Below are 21,357 nucleotides of genomic sequence, written 5' to 3'. Positions count from 1 at the left end.
GCGGGAATTTCAAACCAAGCATTCTTTCATAAGGCGGGAAAGCTATTTGTTCATTAGCCTAGTAATCTGGCTCCAGTCAGCTAGCCTTCTATCTTCTTACTAAAAAAAACTACAAAGCACTGCTTATCTAGCCTTCCCTGGAGGAGAGCGTCTGCTAGATACAGGGAGCTCTGCTTACTGTACTCTGTCTCCTTTATCATTTCTTATTTTAGCTACAATGTAGTTCTCGCCTATTAAGGTTAAACTTAGTTCTTAATTTCCTTGCATCCAACATTCCCCCGTTTTCTCTTAGGGGTAATCAAACCATTGATTCATCACTTGGAAGGATGGTATAGGGCTGGGACAGTACCATTAGCTTAACTACTTCTATCCTTTCCTTAATGAAATTAAGTAACTTATTTAGTATAAGGGGCCCAAATATAAGGGCTATAACTATTAATAGTAATGGACCTGCTACTGCAGATAGCAGAGTGGTTAGCCAAGGAGATAGTCTAAACATAGAGGCATACCAGTTTGTATCCTCATCTTCTCTTGATCGGTCTTTTAATCTTTTTGTTAAGGTTTTGATATTTTCTTTAATAACTCCAGAGTGGTTAGCATAGAAACAACATTCTTCCCCTAGTGCTGCACACAATCCTCCTTGTTGTAAAAATAGGAGATCTAAGCCTCTCCTATTCTGTAGTGCTACTGCTGCAAGGGAGTCTACTTGTCTCTCTAAGTATATTATTTGATCTTGGAGCAGAGTGATGTCTTTTGAGAACGTTTGGGATAGTTGCCTGAGACTTGTTTCACCTTTCACTAAGGCAGTGGTTCCTACAACAGCTGATCCTGCTATCCCTAAAATGGCTAGGATAGGGATCAACAGTGGGGTTCTTTTTACTCTCTCTGAGGAGTCAGTTAAGAACTCAGGGTTACCTCCATATAGATACACCTGTGGGATTATGTATGCGCTTACACAAAATTCTGGGTTAGTCAGCATGAGACACTTATAGATCCCTTGGGTACATATGAACCATATGCCTTCTGGGGCTTTTAACAATGAGGTTTTCTCAGAAGCCGGCACAAACTCTTGATTCAAACAATAATCTGTATAATTCGAGCCAGGTGAGGTGAGATTTCCTGTAAAGTAGCAAGTACCCTTCCCATGGAACTCTGCTAGGGTTAAGGATCCTTCAGTGAAGCACTCTTCTATTTGGCTCTGCTCTCGATGGGAATCTGTGTCTGTTAAGTTTATCTTGACAAATCCTCCTGTCCCTGTGGAATTCATCCCTAACCCTACATAGAATGGAGGCCGCGGGCTCAGGCACAGCCAACAAGACTCGGTTATCTCTGGCTGAGTTTCATTGAATAGTGGGAATACTTTCTCTACTATTCCTAGGGCATTCGCCCCTTGTCTCGGGTATATTTCATAACCTAGTTCAGCCTTGGTAGGGACTCGGGTTACTTCTTCCCTATGTATGCTTCCTTCTGTTACAGAGTCATTCAAGTTCTCGGGGCTACTGGTGATATCATAGTCAGGGCTGTTAGTGGTCCCAGTCGGAGGGGGCTGTGGTCTAGGCGGTAATCTTCCTTTACCCCTGAGCAGGGGTCGGCCCTGTATGGGCAGTTGCTTAACAGTAAAGAATGTACCCGGGTCAGTTCCCCGTACATAAAGTCTAAGTCCCCACGTTCTTCCTTTCTTCCACTCTAGATCGCTGGGATTGAGCACTGTAATAACCGTTGGGTTGCAATTATCGGCAGCGCAATCTTCATCCCAGCCATTTCCTGGGGTCTTCGTCTTTTCTCGCCTCAGCTGAATATGTCTGTCTTGCCCTCCCCCAGGAGTCCATTCAGTTCTTTCTACTAAGGTTTCACATCCCCAGTTCTTGCAATAGTAGTCTGGCCCTGACCCACAAGTCCTCCGCTTACTGGATGGCGGTTCTGGGCACCCATAGGAAGTAGTATACCACAGAGCCCTATTTAGGGAGCTGGAGTACCTCTCACAGGTGCCAGCATTGGCCCGCGTACCCCCCTTGCAATGGGGCACGTGGGCTGTTCGGCAACAGTCTCATATCTCCCCTGTAGCAAAGTTTATCATCAAAGAATTTTGACAAGTCTGTTTTTAAGGTTACGGGAGCGTTTCCCCAGGTGTGGTTGGAAGCTATTACTATGCCGTCTACAGTTCTTATTAGTACCCATTCCTGCTTCTCTAAGGAGCTAGTGCCCACTACCCCAGCAGCAAGGGTCAGGCATGAGAGAAGGTAAGCTTTAAGGGACAGTCTGGGTCCTTTTTTACTGTCCATGTTTGAGCTCCTCCCTCGGGATTGTCTGCTGGCTTGGTGTGAGAGAGATGTATCCAATAGGGCTTTTCCGCTACCTTGACTGCAGATGGCGTGCTCAGCAATACCTGGTACGGTCCTGTCCATCGTGGCTCAAGATTCCCCTGTCGGTGGTTTCGAACCCATACCCATTGTCCAGGGTCAGGTGGTGTACAGTTCTGGGGCTGGTCGCTGGAGTTGACCACGCCCTGGCCTCGCAGCCGTCTGACCTCACTCCGGATCTCTTGTAGTGCCTGCAAAGACTTGAGGAGGTTATGGTTAGTCATGCTTATCTCTTCTCTTGTTACATGTGGTACCAAAGGAACAGGTTGTCCAAACATGAGTTCATAAGGGGTCCATTTTTCAAAATATGGGGTACATCTGATTCTAAAGAGGGCGAAAGGAAGGAGCTCAGTCCAGTTTTCGCCGGTCTCCTCTCTTAATTTAGTTATGGTTTCTTTTAATGTTCTATTCATTCTTTCTACTTGCCCTGAACTCTGGGGCCTATAGATGCAATGGAGTTTCCAGTTTATTTTCAGCTTAGCTGCTAACTCTTGTGACACCTTGGATACAAAAGCCGGCCCGTTGTCTGAACCTATTGCTAAAGGGATACCGTACCTGGGTATAATTTCTCTTAAGAGCATTTTACAAACTATAGAAGCCGTTTCTCCTCGGGTGGGGAACGCTTCCACCCACCCTGAAAACGTGTCCACTAACACTAATAAGTACTTGTATCCTGACTTCCCTGGAGTCATTTCTGTGAAATCTATTTCCCACAACTCTCCTGGTGCCTTCCCTCGGTATCTCACAAATGGTGGTAATTTCTTATTTGATGCGTTTACCTTTGCACAGGTCTGGCACCTAGTTGTGACTGACCGGATAATGTCTCTGAGATTAGGCCCAAGATAATATTTCTTGACTAGTTGTTCTAACTTATTTTGCCCTAGGTGGGTACTTCTATGAACTTCTTCAACGATTTGTCTTAGGACTCCCCGGGGTAGGTAAAGTCTCGAGTCCGGCAGCTCTATCCATCCCCGCTGATTTTGGATTCCTCTCAATTTCTCTCCCTCTTGTTTTTCTTCAGAGGTGTAACTTGGCTGGGTGGATATTCTTGGTTGAGGTAAAAGGGGAAGTACAGTTTCTAGGGGGCCCAATGCTGCCTGCTTGGCGGCCGAGTCGGCCAAACGATTTCCTCTTTCTGCTGGGGAGTCTCCCTTTTGGTGTCCCTTGCAGTGGATAATAGCAACCTTAGCTGGCAACCATATGGCTTCCAATAGAGCGAGGATTTCATCCTTGTTCTTAATGTCCTTGCCTCCTGCAGTTAGGAGGCCCCGCTCTTTGTATATTGCTCCGTGTATGTGGGCGGTGGCAAAAGCATACCGGCTGTCAGTGTAAATGTTTGCAGTTTTCCCTTCTGCTATCCGCAGTGCCTGGGCGAGTCCAATCAGTTCGGCCCGCTGGGCCGATGTTCCTGCAGGCAGAGCCCTCTGCCATAATACTTCGTCTACAGTGGTCACTGCCGCTCCCGCACGTTTCAGTCCTCTCTCTATAAAACTGCTGCCATCTGTGAACAAGGTCAGGTCGACCTTGCTGTATGGCTGATCCTTCAGGTCTGGGCGGGAACCTGTCACTGTATCGAGTACCTGCTTGCAGTTATGAGTTATTGTGGAGTCTGGCTCAGGCAAGAGGGTAGCTGGGTTGAGCGCCGTAGTTTTCAAGAACTGAACCGACGGCGGATTGAGTAATTGAGCTTGGTAGTGCGTCAACCGAGCATTGGACAACCAACGATCGGGGGGTGTTTTTTAGGACCTGTTCTATGTAATGTTCCCCAATCACTCGGATGTCTTGCCCCCAACGTTAGTTTGCCTGCTTCTTTGACCAAGACAGATGTGGCGGCTAGTGCCCTCAGGCAGGTGGGCCACCCTGATGCTACCGGGTCGAGCTTCTTTGATAAGTAGGCTACCGGTCTCTTCCACGGCCCAAGTTCTTGGCTAAGCACTCCTAGAGCAATTCCTCCTTTCTCAGCTACAAACAGCTGAAAGGGTTTGGCAGGGTCAGGCAAGGCCAGAGCCGGGGCAGACACTAATGCCTCCTTTAGGCTCTGGAATGCTTGTCTTTCTTTATCAGTCCACACAAATGATTCTTCTCTTCCCTGGGTTATCTCATGCAGGGGTCGGGCTAGTTCTGCAAACCCTAAAATCCAGAGCCGACAATATCCTACTGCCCCCAGGAACTCACGTACCTGTCGCTTGGTAGTCGGTTCCGGGATTTGTAGGACCGTCTGGATCCGTCGGCTGGATAGGGTCCTCTGCCCCCCCTGTAAGTCATACCCCAAGTAACTTACAGTTTGTGCTACTATCTGGGCCTTCTTGGCGGAGACTCGGTATCCCATCCGCTCCAGGTCTCGCAGCAAGTCAGCAGTGGCTTTTTCGCATTCTTCTTTGTCCTTGGCAGCTATGAGAATATCATCTACATACTGCAAGGTTACAACCGACAGGGTGTGTGGACCGAAAAGCTTGCAAGTCCCTACTGAGGGCCTCATTAAAAAATGGTGGGGGAATTTTTAAACCCCTGTGGTAGACGAGTCCATGTGAACTGACCTACTAGTCCGTTTTCAGGGTCATTCCACTCGAAGGCAAAAATATCTTGGCTTTGTGGGGCCAAGGGGATGCAGAAGAAAGCGTCCTTTAAGTCGAGGACAGAATAATAGGTGTGTGTTGGCGGCAAGGAGCTCAACAGGGTGTACGGGTTTGGCACAGTAGGGTGAATCGTTTCTACCCTCGCGTTCACCTCCCGCAGGTCCTGCACAGGGCGATAGTCCAGTGTCCCTGGCTTTTGGACTGGCAGCAGGGGAGTATTCCAAGCCGACTGGCACTGGCGGAGTATCCCAGCCTTGAGCAAACGCTGCAAGTGCTGCACAATCCCTTGCTTTGCTCGTGCTGGGACCGGGTATTGCCGTATCCTCACTGGGCTGGCCGTACTCATTAACTGCACCACGACAGGGGGTTGGTGCGCCGCCAACCCCGGCGGATTGGTTTCAGCCCACACGCCAGGTATTGTTGTCAATAGCTCATCGGGGACCCCTACAGTTCCCTCCTTACCTTCCTGGAGGGTAGCCACTAGATATTCTTCAGACAACGGGACTGTTATCTCAAAGTTGACTCCGGCCTCTCGATCTTCTGAAGAAGAGTCATCGGCTTGTCTGAAAGTAATAGTGGCTTGAAGCTTCTGTAAGAGGTCTCTTCCCAGTAACGGATAGGGGCAGTCTGGAATTACTAGGAAAGAGTGTGTTATTGTTCCCTTTCCTAGGTTAGTTACCCGTGCGGTGGCCCAAGGATATGCTTCTGCTTTGCCTGTTGCCCCAATTATTTTTTGTGGTTGCCTTCTGCACCTGCCCTTGTGGCTGCTTCAAAACCGAATAGGTAGCTCCCGTGTCAATCAGGAAATCTATAGGTTTCCCTTCGACATTCAAAGTTACCATGGGCTCTCGGGAGCTGAGTGGGATAGAGCCCCGGCCCCGTCAGTCAAGAGTCTGTAGCAGTACCGGAGGCGCCATCTCGGGTTCTTGTCTCTTTTTCAGCTTTGGACAATCCCGCTTCCAGTGCCCTTCTTCCTTGCAGAAGGCACATTGGTTCCTACCGATGTCTCGCCGGCCTCCCGGTCCCGCTTTTCTACCCTTGTATTCTTTTTTCTTTCCCTTCTCAGGCTGCTGGGCTGCCAATAGAATCTTTGCAACCTCTTTTGCCCTACCTATCTCAGGATCATCTCTATTGACATAAACTTTCTGGGCAATTTCTAATAGCTTACTCCTGTTTTCTCCCTCAAATCCTTCTATTTTCTGCAATTTCTTCCTGATGTCTGGACTGGCCTGTGTGACAAAAGCTATGTTCACTAGTCTCCTGTTTTCCTCTGCCTCCGGGTCCAAAGGTGTATAGACTCGATAAGCCTCCATTAATCTCTCTAGAAATGCAGCTGGTGACTCCTCCCGGCCTTGGATCACTTCACTGACCTTGCTAAAGTTTGTGGGCTTCCTAGCAGCCGCTTTCAGTCCCCTAAGCAGAGCCCGGCGATACTGGAGGAGCGCGTCCCTTCCCCCCGAAGTGTTGGGGTCCCAATTTGGAGGCTGAGAAGGGAGGATGTCCTCAACTTCTCTCCTCCCTGCTAGGGTTTCTCCTTCATTTCCTAAAATGGCCTTGGCTGCCTCCCTAACAATTCTATCTCGTTCTTCAGAAGTGAATAGGGTTTGCAGTATCTGCTGGCAGTCATCCCACGTGGGCTGGTGGGTCCTAAAGATAGTCTCTAAGAGGGAAATCAGCCCCTGAGGCTTCTCAGAAAATGGGGGGTTCTGATGCTTCCAATTATATAAATCACTGGTAGAAAAAGGAACATAAATCAAGCGTGGAGGGGCCCGTGCCGGTGCATCCGGTGCTGGCGGCGCCTCTCGCAGGGGCAAAATGGCCGCACCATCCCCTCCCGATGCGTAGGGGGTTCCTCCTCTCGTATGGGGTGGGCTCAGAAGTCCCCCGGCGCCTCCGGCAGCCGCACTCCCACCTACCATAGGGGCAGGTCCGATTTGACTGGAAGAATCGGGTAGACTCTTAGGGGGATAAGGGGGAGGCGCGTCTGCCGGATCTAGAGAGTCCTCTAGTGGTCCCGGCAAGACTGGATACAGTCGGGACCTCCCTGGTTTAGGCCCGGGGTTAAGGCCTGCCTTCCCTCTACCACCAGGGGTGGTCACACATACCGCCCTTTTCCCCTTCTGGTTCCCCCTTCAAACACTTCTTTATATAACCCGGCCGTTCCGTTGCTATGTCTACCCATACATCTATGTATACAAATTGGTCGGGATGTGGAATCCTGTAGACAGTTGCGCGCACTGCAAAAAGAATTGGTAAATCAAAAGTGCCTTCGGTTGGCCACCCCACATCGAAAGTCGGCCATTCAAGTTGGCTGAGTGTACGCAGGAATTCCGAATCGGGTGGAAGACCGCCATATCCACTAGCTCTACGCTGGAAATCTGAAAAATTCCTCAACAGGCAGTCCAATGGGGAGCCTGGTACTGACTCCTGCTGGCCCATTCTGATGAGGTCCGGGAGATAGGAGAAGAGACAAACAATACAAACCAACAAGGCGACAGACAAGGCAATTTCCCTCACACACGAATTAGGCATGTAATTCAGAAGTCAACTTGTGACACAACGCGCAGACAAAACACAGCGCAGACAAAACAAGACACAGAACACAGTTGCTCGCCCGCCTGGCCTGCCCTCTCGCGAGGTGATGTCGATCTTGGCTAAGGCTGCCCGATCAGAGTCCGGGTTAGACTGCCAGCCGTTATGCCATATGACCTGACACAGGAACCGCAGGTTAGGGCCCTCTCATGCCCCGTAGGTTTCCCCGTGGGGCTACAAACACAGTCACTCACGAGCTCGTTCACTCACACACTCAAATATTTCAATCGCAGCGCAGCGCAGCGCAAAAGTTCCTTCTTTAATGTGACCGGTCACGGAACTTTCTTTCCCAGTAACTGAAAAACTTCCAGGCGGCGTCCCGCCTCTTGGAAGCCCCTGGGTGGACTGCCGGCAGCGTCCCACCTACCACCACAGGGTAGTTTCCCTACTCCGGAGCCAAAACCGGGAACAGATAGAGGATCCTCACTACTCACCCGGCTCGAGCCGTCTCTCCAGTCTCCGAACTGTGATCTCGCTGGGGCCTCCAAATGTTGCATCCAGCAAACTCAAGAATGAATATTGGAGACTTTCAGGGTACCAAAGATGTTTCTTTATTGGCCAAGTTTAACCTGCGCAGGGGCGAACTCTCCAAACGTGCCAGAGGCACACGGCTATTAGGAGCCACAACTGAGAGCCGCGCCCAGCGCTTACAACTACGTCCTTATATATGGGCAGGTAAGCAAGCGTTATACAGAAGCAGACGTGGCAGTTAGTAATTCACATACAAAGACCGCGCAGGGAATTTCAAACCAAGCATTCTTTCATAAGGCGGGAAAGCTGTTTGTTCATTAGCCTAGTAATCTGGCTCCAGTCAGCTACCCTTCTATCTTCTTACTAAAAAAAAACTACAAAGCACTGCTTATCTAGCCTTCCCTGGAGGAGAGCGTCTGCTAGATACAGGGAGCTCTGCTTACTGTACTCTGTCTCCTTTATCATTTCTTATTTTAGCTACAATGTAGTTCTCGCCTATTAAGGTTAAACTTAGTTCTTAATTTCCTTGCATCCAACACTGATCACTGTAGGTAATTATAGCACAATGGTGTTTGTTTATCTAAGTATATCTAAACATATAAAAGGTACAGTGGACAATGTATTGGGATGTCATCTGTGTACTCAAAATTGAGGTGCTGGGAGTGAGAGGGAATTTGTTGTCAAGTCCCACAGATAATGCTCCCATCAGAGAAAAAAAATTCCCAGGATCACAAATGCTTCCATTTGTCAGAGGAACTTCAGCTCCATTATAACTTTATGGGACTGTCATTGTAAATGTAGTCCATCGTCCACATTGCTATATGGTGTGTGATTCTATCTCCATCAGATTAATCTACTTATTACATTTAAATACAATAAAATCTAAGGAGCTATCATGTCTTGTGAGTAAACTTGGAACTGTATTGTTTAAAATACCGCTTTAGCCCTGGCCAGCCAGTTCAGGTGGTTGGAGTGTTGTCTTGTGTTCTAAAAGACTGAGAGTTCAATGTCAGGTCAGGGTACATAGAGAAGGCAACCAACAGATGTTTCTCTCTCACATAGCTCTTTCTCTCTTTCTCCCTTCCTCTCTCTCTAATATTGGTGAACATGTCCTCAGGTAACAAAGAAATGAGAAATAAAATAATAAATTAAATTAAATTAAAAATTACCACTTCAGTCCAGGGCCATCTGAGGACCAACAACCTAACAAATAGTCACTGGGTAGTTGGTGTTTGTTTTGGTTTTGCAATCTTCTTTCCAATAATGGAACTGAAACCACAGAATGCAGCACCCAGTACAGTTATCCTTTTACAATCTAACATCCCCCCTCCCTATAGTGTTTTTCTCAAATGTAATGTGTATCAAACATGGTTTGGTCAATAGTGTCAGCTCCAGACTGTAATAGGTTCAAGGGCAATTTTACTACTTTCCTTCATAGATTTAAGTCAAGCTCTCTCTTCTTGTATTTTCACGACACTGTTTTGTAGTTATTAAGCTTATTCCATGATTAATGCTGTGTAAGTAATTACTCCAAACCTGAGAGATTGGTTTCAGAGACAAGAATCTTCCTGCTCTTCAGAACTAGAGAATTCCAGTTTTCTTTTTCTGGCTTTAGTGTTACTTCCTGAGAATGGAGCATCATGTTGACATAATAAAAATGAATATGATCAAATTCATAGAGTAATTATGCTAAACCTAAGTTTGTAACTAACTGAACCTAAGTTTGTAACTAACTGCATGATGCTTTATTAACTGGCTCCAAAATGGGAAAATCTTAGCATTATTGTTAATTGGACATACAGTATATTTACAGCATCATGCATGAAGATGGACAGTGCACTTGGACATATGCAAGTGGACACACAAGAACGTTAGGCCTATGGTCACTCCAGTAAGAACCACAGAGATTTAGCATAGGCTTCTGACTCTACCACTCTGACAACCTTGTCTTGTTTCTCATCTCAGTGGAAAAGATTTTAGTTTTTGCCCATTGAATATGATCTTGGCTGCAGGTCTCTCATATATGGCCTTTATTATGTTGAGGAATGCTCCCTCTATTCCCACTTTGCTGAATGTTTTTATCATAAATGGGTGCTATACCTTATCAACTGTATTTTCTGCATTTATCGATATGATCATGTGATTTTTGTCTTTGCTTTTGTTTATGTGATGTATTACATTTACTGGTTTGCAAATATTGAACCATCTTTGCATCCCTGCGATGAATCCCACTTGGTCCTGGTGTACTATCATTTTAATGTATTGTTGGAGGCGGTTTGCCAATATTTTATTGAGGATTTTAGTGTTTATGTTCATCAGCGATATTGGCCTGAAGTTTTCTTTCTCTGTTGTGTCTTTATCTGGTTTTGGGATTAGGATGATGCTGGCCTCATAAAATGAGTTTGAGAGTCTTCCAAAATTTTGGATTTTTTTGAAGTCTGTGAAGAATAGCAGTTAGCTCTTCCTTAAATGCTTTGTAGAATTCTCCTGTGAAACCATCTGGTCCAGGGCTTTCATGTGTCGGGATTTTTTTTTTTTATTATTACTGCTTCAATTTCATTTGTTGTTATTGGTCTTTTGAGGCTTTCTGCTTCTTCATTGAGTTTTGGAAGACTGTATTTTTCTAGAAATTTGTCTATTTCACCTACATTTTCAAATTTCTTGGCACACAGTTCTTCATAGTAATTTCTTACAATCCTTTGTATTTCTGTGGTATCAGTTGTAATCTGTCCTCTTTCATTTCTGATTGTGTTTATTTGGGTCTTCTCTCTTTTTTCCTTGATGAGTCTGCTTAAAGGCTTGTCAATTTTGCTTATCTTTTCAAAGAACCAGCTCCTGGGTTCACTGATCTTTAGAATTGTGCTTTTAGTCTCTATGTCATTTACTTCTGCTCTGGTCTTGGTTATTTCCTTCCTTCTACTTACTCTGGGCTGTCTTTGTTGTTGTTCCCTGAGTTCTTGTAGACGTAGGGTTAGGTTGAAATGTTTCTATCTTTTTTTAGGTATGCCTGTATCACTATGAACTTCCCTCTCAGGACTGCCTTAGCTGTGTCTCATAAATTTTGGGTTGTGATGAGTTCATTTTCATTTGTTTCCAGAAACCTTTTGATTTCTTTCCTAATTTCATTCTTGACCCATTCTTTGTTTAATAGTATGCTATTTAATCTCCATGATTTTGAGTGTTTGGGGTTTTTTCCCTTGGGGTTGGTTTCTAGTTCTAGGCCCTTGTGGTCTGAGAAAATGCTTGATATGATTTCAATTTTCTTGAATTTGTTGAGGCTTGTTTTGTGTCCTATGATGTGGTCTACCTTTGAAAATGTTCCATGTACATTTGAAAAAAATGTGTATTTAGCTTCTTTGGGATGGAGGGCTCTGTATATATCAGTTAAGTCCATTTCATCTAGGGCATTGTTCAATGTGTCAATATCTTTGTTGATATTTTGTTTGGAAGATCTGTCCATTTTTGACAATGGAGTGTTAAAATCCCCCACTATAATTGTGTTGCTGTCAATATCTTTCTTGAAGTCCTCTAAGATTTTCTTTATGTATTTGGGTGCTCCTATGTTGAGTGCATATATATTTACAATGTTTACGTCTTCTTGGTGCATTCTTCCCTTGAGTATTATGAAGTGACCTTCTGGGTCTCTCTTTATGGCCCTTTTTTGGAAGTCTATTTTGTCTGATATGAGTTTTGCTATCCCGGCTTATTTTCCTGTCCATTTGCTTGTAAAATTTGTTTCCAGCCCTTCACTTTCAGCCTGTGTAGGTCTTTTGTTCTGAGGTGGGTCTCTTGGAGGCAGCACATGTGTGGGTCATGCTTTCTTATCCATTCAGCTATTCTTTACTCTCACCTTTCCTCAGAATCTGACCTCCCACAACCTCACTGCTTTCTAGATCCAACTCACAATCCTTTGCTCCCCAACAAGAGTCTTATCTTCTTTCCATCCTTTCTAAAAAGTGGCTAGTTGGGTAGAAGGTCACAGTTCACACTATACATAGCCAAGGGATCTCCTGTCTCTTCCCTACTGGCTGCTACTGTAAATATCATAGAATACTCTCCTCCTGTCTTAAACCATTTTGCCTTACCCCTCCAACTGATCACAAAAAGGAGTATGGGGAAGCCATGAACACCAGGATACCTGAAGGAGACTGCACCACTGAATTTCTTTTCTCCAGTCTTTTGATTGGAGCATTTAACCCATTTACATTTAAGGTTATTATTGAGAGGTACTTATTCATTGCCATTTACATACCTATGTTACCCACCCCCTCTCTCTCTCTCTTCCTTACTTCCTTCCTTAAAGCAGTCCCTTTAGCATCTCTTGCAGAGATGGTTGGTGGAGGTGTATTCTTTTAGACTTCCTTTGTCTGGGAAGCTTCTTATTTGGCCTTCTATCTTGATTGAGAGCCTTGCTGGGTAAAGTAGTCTTGGTTGCTGACTTCTGGTTCTCATTACCTGGAATATTTCTTGCCATTCTCTTCTGGCTTGGAGTGTTTCCATTGATTGATAAGTCAGCTGCTAGCCTTATTGGGGCTCCCTTGTACATTACTTCCTATTTCTCCCTTGCTGCCTTTAAGATTCTCTCTTTGTCTCTCTTTGTGAAATTTTGCCATTTTAATTATGATGTGTCTTGAGGTGGGCCTCTTTGGGTTCCTCTTGATTGGGACTGTCTGTATTTCCTGGATTTGTGTGACTTTTTCTCTCATCAAATTAGGGAAGTTTTCCATCATTACTTTTTTCAAATAGGTTATCTATCCCTAACTCTTCTTCTTCTCCTTCTGGTATCCTTAATATATGGATATTATTACATTTCATATTGTCTTGCATTTCTCTTAATCCCTCTTCATTCTCTCTGAGCCTCCTTTCCCTTCCTTGCTCTTTCTGAGTATTTTTTTTTCTACTTTGTTCTCCAACTCACTGATCTGATCTTCTGCTTCATCAATCCTTCTGTTCATTCCTACTCCTGTGTTCTTCAGTTCAGAAATTGTATTCTTCATTTCCTGTTGGCCCTTGTTGATAGTTTCTATTTCCTTTTTGATGTTGATATACTTTGCAGTGAGTTCATTGTAGTTTCCATGTAGTTTCTGGTACCTCATTGTGAGCTCATTGAGCTTCCTGATAATCATTGTTTTGAACTCAATATCTGATAGTTGAGTTGCCTCTATTTCATTTAGCATTCTTTCTGAGGCTTCCTCCTTTCCCTTCATTTGGGGATTGTTTCTTTGTCTTCCCATTGTTCATAAGACTCTTCTTGTTAGCCTCTGCTTCTTAAATTGATCTGTTCTGGTTTCCTGGGTTGATGGTGTGAACTTCTGTGGTAGAATACCTGTGAAATTCAGTGGTGCAGTCTCCTTTGGGTATCCTGGCGTTCATGGCTTTCCCATACTCCTTTTTGTGATCAGTTGGAGGGATAAGGCAAAATGGTTTAAGACAGGAGGAGAGTATTCTATGATATTTACAGTAGCAGCCAGTAGGGAAGAGATAGGAGATCCCTTAGCTATGTATAGTGTGAACTGTGACCTTCTACCCAACTAGCCACTTTTTAGAAAGGATGGAAAGAAGATAAGACTCTTGTTGGGGAGCAAAGGATTGTGAGTTGGATCTAGAAAGCAGTGAGGTTGTGGGAGGTCAGATTCTGAGGTAAGGTGAGAGTAAAGAATAGTAAATATGTTTAGTGTGTGAGAGAATAACCACTACAGTAATAGAGTTCAGGAAACCGTGAAGTGGGCTAAGATCTGGGAGTGGTATTGTGTAGTATTTACAATTGTATGGAACAGCTATTATTTACAATAATATTAGAGCAACAATCATATGACAGAATCTGTGAGATCTAGATAACAAGAATAGGGAGTTTTGGACCTTGAGTAGTGTACTAATGGAATACAAATGAAGTGAAGGACAGTAAATTAGCAATACACTATGAATGAGATAACAGGGGAAACCTGTCAAACAATACGATATATCCAGCCAAGCAATGAAGGCTATACAGAAAGAGGAATACCAAAATACTATTAAAATTAAAAATGTAAGAATAATGAGAAAATAACTACAAATATGCAATAACTTCCAGGTCCTCTGTAATAGCAAAGTAAAATGTGTCTCACTGTCTCAGTTGTTGGGATGCTCCTCTTTGGGTCCAACTCTGGTCTTTTCACAGTTCTGGGATTTTTGTTTTTGCTTTTTTGTTTCACTTGTGGGTATTTAAAAAGAAAAAAAAAAGGAAAGCAAAAAAGCAGAAGATGGAAGGAAGAAGAGATAAAATTGGGAGGAAAGGAAGAAGGAATAACACTGGAAAGAAGGAAAGAGAAGCAAGAGGAATCGAGAGGTATAAAAATAATGAGAATTAAAAAATAAAAAGTTACTTAAAAAAAAAACAAAAGCAAACATCAAAAAAACCTCTTGTTGGTTTCAAACTGGCCAAACCAGTTTTTCTGGTCTTGCCGGCTGCACAGCAGCAGGCTGAAGGGTGATTGGTATCACTTTTCTCCCTTCCTATTCAGTACTCAGTCAGCTGGTACTATCCCCAGGGCTAGCCGCCCACTCTCCCCAGAGCCAGTCTGGTTCTTCTCCTCATGGCCCTGGTTGTGGGATCTGGGACCTCCTAAGCATGCTGTCCTAGGTTCACAGCTGTGGGCTCCAGGTCTTCCACAAAACCCACTCTCCCTGAGTTGTGGGCACGGGCGTGTGTCCAGGCCACCCTTGGTTGCACAGGCTTGGGCGCACACTCTTCCCAGGGCTATGTGTGGGTGCTCATAGCCTTTGTGTGTCTGCCACTCAGTCTTCACTCCCCTGTCTGTGCCTTCCAGCAACCAGGCCTCCTTCAGTGTTGCTCAAACCTTGTTTGGCGGGGGAGGGATTGGTTGACCTAGCTCTCTCCTGAGTCCCCTGAAGCAAACCAGGAGCGACCAGCCTGGGCTGCAACCTCCTTGGTCCCCGCGCTGATCCCTGGGCCCTTATTATCCTGAAGCACTCTCCTTACCATCTGGTTTTTTAATGCCTGCTACAATTTTTGATCTCCTATTTTCATATATGCTGTGGTGCTGTTGGCTGCTTGCTCTGTTCCTCTGTAGATTGGCTAGGTTTTTATCCCATGTTTATGGGGAAGTGGAATCTGCTCCCTCCTACCATGCCACCATCTTCCCTCCCTAATTATTATTTCTAACCTCATATTTTACTCTTCTTTTTTCTTGCTCCATTTTGCTTTTTTCCTTCCCTTCCTTATTTACATTTTAGATTTTATTTCTTTTCCTTTCATTGCCTTGTTTCTATTCCTTACTCTTATTTCTCCTCCCTCTGCCCTCTCAAAATAATTTCTTTCCTTTAGTCATCTCATATTCATCTTTACCTTTCTTCTAATATTTTTATTCACTTTCTACCTTACTTATTCTATGCTCATTTGAAATCAATATTGCTGTTGTTATGGGGGTGTATTTTTGCTGGTGTGGCTTTTGTTTTCTGTGTTGTTGTGTTCTGTCAGCAGCTGTAAAATAGCACAGGAGATCAAGGAGACTGCACCACTGAGTCCCACAGAACTGCTATCATAGAAGGCCACTCCATGAAGACAGGGAGTCAAAGCAGATCAATCTAATATGTAGAAACAAACAAAAAGAGTCACCTAAAATGGGGAGACAAAGAAACAACCCCCAATTGAAAGGAGATGAAACTGAGGCAAGCAATTTATCAGACATAGAGTTCAAAGTAATGATCATAAGGATGTTCAAGGAACTTAGTGAGAACTGCAAGGAACTTAGTGGGAACTACATCAGCATGAAAATACATTGAAACTATGAATAAGAACCAGGTGGAAATGAAGAATACAATATCTGAAGTGAAGAATACACTAGAAGGGATTAAAGGCAGTCTAAATTAAGCAGAGGGTTGAATCAGCAAGTTGGAAGACAAGGCAGAAAAAAAGCACCCATCCAGAGTAGAAAAAAAAAAAAAGAAAAACACAAAGACTAAAAGAGAATGAAGATAGTTGAAGGGAGCTGCAGGGCAACATGAAGTGTAACAGGGATACCAGAAAAAGAAGAAAATGAGCAAGGGAAAGAAAACCTGTTTGAAAAAAATAATGACAGAAAACATCCTTAACTTGGTGAGGGAAAAAATTCATACAAGTTCAGGAAGCACAGAGAATCCTAATCAAAATAAACCCAACGTGGCCCACTCCAAGACATATTACAAAAAAAATGGCAAAATTTAAAGAGAAAGACAATCTTAAAGGCAGCACAAGACAAACAGATATAACATACCAGGGAGCTCCAATAAGACTATTAGCTGATTTCTCAACACACACAAGACAGAAGGGATCCATAAGAAATAATCAAAGAAATGAAGAACAAGGACCTGCAAGCAAGACTACTCTATGCGGCAAGACTCTCATTCAAAAAGGAAGGAGAAATAAAGAACTTTCCAGACAAAAAAAATGGCTAAAACAGTACAGCTCCACCAAACCAGCATTGCAAGAGATGCTAAAGGGACTGCTTTAAGAACAAGAAGCAGGAAAGAGAGAGAGAGAGAGAGAGAGAGAGAGGGAAAAGAACACAGGTATAAAGGGAAAAATAGCAATGAATAAGTACCTATCATACTAACCTTAAATATAAATGGATTAAATAGTATAGTCAAAAGACAGGCTAGCTGTGTCTTTTGGATAAGAAAACAGTATGAACATATATGCCATCTACAAGAGACCCACCTCAGAACAAATGATTCCCACAGGCTGAAAGTGAAGGGATGGGAAAAAATATTCCCTGAAAATGGATGTAAAAAAAATCTGGTGTAGCATTACTTATATCAGATAAAATAGACTTTAAAACAAAGGCCATAACAAGAGAAAAAGAAGGCAACTACATAATACTTTAGAGAGTAACCAACAAGGGGACATAACCCTTATAAATATATATGCACCCAATATAGGAGCACATAAATATATAAGAAAATCCTGAAGAATTTTAAGAAAGAGATTGACAGCAATACAGTCATTTAGAGGATTTTAACACCCAAGGATTTGGGTGTTAAATCCTCTACAGTCATTTAGAGGATTTCAACAAGGGATAGATCTTCCAAACAAAAAATCAACAAGGATATTGTGGCATTATGACACTCTAGATCAAATACACTTTATTGATATATATATAGAACCTTTTATCCCAAAGATGCACAATAAACACCCTTTTCAAATGCACATGAATCATTTCAAAGCTAGACCACATGGTAGGACACAAAATTAGCCTCAAGAAATTTGAAATAATATCAAGCATCTTCTCAGATAACAATGGATTGCAACTAGAAACCAACCTCAAGAAAAAAATAACTCAAATTTATTCAAATAACACCGTGGGAGGGAATGCAGACTGGTACAGCCATTGTGGAAAACAATATGGAGTTTTTTCAGAAAAAAATAAAAATGGAACTGCCTTTTGACCCAGCAATTCCACTGCTGGGATTATACCCTAACAATCCTGAAACATCAATTCAAAAGAACCTGTGCACCCCAATGTTTATACAACATTATTTACAATAGCCAAGTGCTAGAAACAGGCTAAGTGTCCATTAGTAAATGAATGGTTCGAAAAACAGTGGTCCATTTACACAATGGAATACTACACAGCAGAGAGAAAGAACAAACACCTACCTTTCCTGACAGCAAGGATAGAACTGGAGACTATTATGCTAAGTGAAATGAGCCAGGCTATGAAAGACAAATAACATATGATCTCACCTCTAAGTGAAACCGAATGAACAAAATAGGTGAGCAAAATAGAATCAGGGACATGAATATAAAGAACAAACTGACAGTAACCAGAGGGTAGGGGAAGGAGGATAATAGGGGGAAGAATGGGAAGGGTCAAGTAACATGTATAAAGGACCCATGCACAAAGTCAATGGGGGAGAGAATTGAATGTGGGAGGTGAGGGTGGGTAGGGCAGGGGAGAGTAATGGGGGAAAGTAGGGACAACTGTAATTGAACAACAATGAAAAACAAAAATGGAAAGGTAAAATAAAGACATTTGTAGATTTAAAAATATTCAAATAATGAAGGCTGAATAACAGGTTATTTAATAATGAATGGGTTAACAATGGGATCAAGGAAGAAATCAAAAACTACCTGGAAACAAATGAAAATGAAAACACAACAACCCAAAATCTATAGGACACATAGAAGGCAGTCCTGAGAGGGAAGTTTGTAGCAACAGAGGCCTACATAAAGAAGACAGAAAAATCTCAAATAAACAACATAACCCTACATCTAAAAGAAAACTAGAGGAACAAAAACAAGCAAAGCCCAAGTGAGTTAAAGGGAGGAAATATCAAGATCAGAGCAGAATTAAATAACATAGAGACTAAAAATCAAAGAATTCAGGGTTGGCTCTTAGAAAAGACAATCAAAATTGACAATTTTTTAACCAGACTCATCAAGAAAAAAATAGAGAAGACCCAAATAAATAAAATCAGGAATGAAAGAGAAGTAATAAATGATACCACAGAAATACATGGGATTTATTTTAAGATTTTATTTATTTATTTTTTAGAGAGGGAAGTGGGGGGGGGGGAGAGAAACATCAATGTGTGGTTGCTGGAGGCTGTGGCCTGCAACCCAGGCATGTGGCCCGACTGTGAACCCTACCTGCGACACTTTGGTTCACAGCCCGTGCTCAATCCACTGAACTATGCCAGCCAGGGTAGGAAATACATAGGATTTTAAGAAATTACTATGAACAATTTCATATAAAAAAATTGGACAACCTGTACAAAATGAATAAATTTCTAGAAACATAATATATTACAAAAGTGAATCAAGAAGCAGAAAACCTGAATACACCAATAACAACCAGTGAAATTGAACCAATTATAAAAATAAATCATGACACACAAAACATCTTGATGAGATGGGTTCATGAGTGAAATTTACAAACATTCAAAGAAGACCTAACACCTATCCTTCTCAAACTATTCCAAAAAATTCAAGAGGAGGGAAGACTCCCATGAAGAGAGTTTGTACATAGGGACTGTACAATGCAGGTCAATGCAGGTAAGCATCCCCAAATCTCACTTGGTAGGACTTCAACTTAAGCATGTTGAAACATTGCACTATACCTTTCAGAGAATGAAAGGCAGGCAAAGAATGATTAATAGATTCTTCAAGATGTATTTTCCTCATAAACTTCATCAACATCCCCATTTCAAGTTATTTAATACAGTGTATTTACATTTCCTTGCTATGATGTGTTTGTATGAAAGAATATGTTGCTAAATACAGTGGACAAAAGGCTTCTTTCACAAGAATATCATTCTATATAATGCCATTTTCAAGTGAAGAGTTGTAATACATGTTGCTGCTCAACAGCTCTGTGCTAAATTATTTGTTCTCCATAAAAAACAGAGGTTACCTTCATTTACAACACCATACTTAAGAGACTTGAATATAAACCTACCTTCCTTCAAAAGAAACATTAATTTCTATGCTTCTCACTACAATTAACAACTTTATCTCTAAACTCTACAAAACATTATACCAACCTTTAACAACTATCAGTACACAACTTGCTGTTTCTGTCCTGATATTCATCCCAATGTGAACTTCAATTCAAACTGAACTGTACATTCAGATACACCTGCCATTCTGATGATAAAAACATAAATAACAGTACACAAAGTGTAATGCAGTAGTTAATTCCAGCTGTCATCTGGAACATACAGATAAACTTGACACTGCCACCATCTTTCTCTGTCTATTAATGTTCTCATGTGTGGAACTAACTAGAACTTTCACTTACAATCCATTCTCATTACAATGCTCTTCCATTGAACTAACTTTAAATAAAAGGCTTTATATGAACATAGCACTTGTTTTATCATATTTTATTTGATGCACTGTCAAGTGTCTTAGAAAAGAACTTGTTTTATCATCAGTACAGGCAAAATTATTCATTATATAATGAGGAGGATTGTATTTAGGAACTCTAGTCTCTCCTGTAAGTGTCCCAAATCTCACTTGGTATGAATTCACATTAAGTGTGTTTGAAAACTGCACTATAGCTTTCAGAGAATGAAAATAAGGCTGAGAAAGATAAGTAGACTCTTTGAGATGTATTTTGCTCATAAACTTCTGCAACATCCCCTTTGAATTGATTTAATTAAGTGTATTTGCATTTCTTCACTACAATGTGTTTCCCTCTTTGAAACAATGTTTCTCAATACAATTGACAAAAGGCTTCTTTTACAAAAATATCAATATATATATTAGGCCATTTTCAGGTATGGCATTGTAATAAGGGTTGTTGCTTAATAGCTCTGTAGAGAATTTTTCATAACTTACTTGTTCTCCATGAAAAACAGTGTTTGCCCAGCTTTACAACACCATACTTAAGGGAATTGAGGTTAACCTTATGTAACTTCAAAAGACAAATTAATTTTCACTGCTCTCACTACAACTAAAGACTTTAACCCGAAAGTATGGAAAAACATATAGCAATCCTTAACAATTATCACTGTGCAACTTGTTTCTATCATAATACTCTTCTCAATATTAACTACAAAGACAGCAGAACCCATAAGCTTTTGTGTAACTGCAGTTCTGATGACATGAATAGAAATAACAGTACACCAAGTACAATACAGTAATTAATTTTAGCTGTGTTCTAAAACCTACAATGGAAACTCACACTGTTAACACTTTTCTCTGTTTATTAACATGCTCAGGTATAGAAATAAGCAGAATTTTATCTTCCAATCCATGCTCAGTCCTATACTGAACCATTGAACTAAGCTTAAATAAATGGTTTTGCACAGGCCATTGTTTTTACACATCTTGTTTTATCAAACTTAATTTTTTTTAATTTTTTAAGATTTTATTTATTTATTTTTTTAGAGAGGGAAGGGAGGGAGAAAGAGAGAGAGAGAGAAACATCAATGTGCAGTTGCTGGGGATCATGGCCTGCAACCCAGGCATGTACCCTGACTGGGAATTGAACCTGCGACACTTATTTTTTTTAATTTTAATTGTTTTTTAAGTACAGTTGTCTCCATTTCCACTCCCCTCCCCCTCCCCTACCCACCCTCACCCCCCACCCTTCATCCTATCTCCTTTGGCTTTGTTCATGTGTCCTTTATGCATGTTTCTTCATGGCCCTTCCTCTGTTTTTCCCATTATCCCTCTCCCCCTTCCCCTCTGATTATGTTCAGTCTGTTCTTTATTTCAGTGTCTCTGTTTATATTTAGCTTGTCTGTTTGTTTTGTTGATCAGGTTCTGCTTATAGGTGAGATCATATGATATTTGTCTGTCACTATCTGACTTATTTCACTTAGCATAATGCTCTCCAGATCCATCCATGCTGTCCCGATTGGGAGGAGCTCCT

The 21,357-nt window shown here is 42.2% G+C and overlaps 1 protein-coding gene across 1 annotated transcript; it reads right to left on the bottom strand.

Annotated features, from left to right (window-relative positions):
• Window positions 1-2,224: 2,224 nt before the first annotated feature.
• Window positions 2,225-6,855, bottom strand: LOC123831927. The gene is given in 6 exon segments (XM_045859271.1): window positions 2,225-4,093; window positions 4,095-4,148; window positions 4,150-4,791; window positions 4,793-4,843; window positions 4,845-5,693; window positions 5,842-6,855. Coding segments are annotated over 6 exon segments (4,479 nt in total).
• Window positions 6,856-21,357: the final 14,502 nt, after the last annotated feature.

The sequence above is a fragment of the Phyllostomus hastatus genome, unplaced genomic scaffold, assembly GCF_019186645.2.
Source record: "Phyllostomus hastatus isolate PE091 unplaced genomic scaffold, TTU_PhHast_1.1 phas_contig_148, whole genome shotgun sequence".
Lineage (NCBI taxonomy): Eukaryota > Metazoa > Chordata > Mammalia > Chiroptera > Phyllostomidae > Phyllostomus > Phyllostomus hastatus.
The sequence above is the reverse complement of the archived record's forward strand: the minus strand, read 5'-3'. Positions and strand labels throughout refer to the sequence as shown.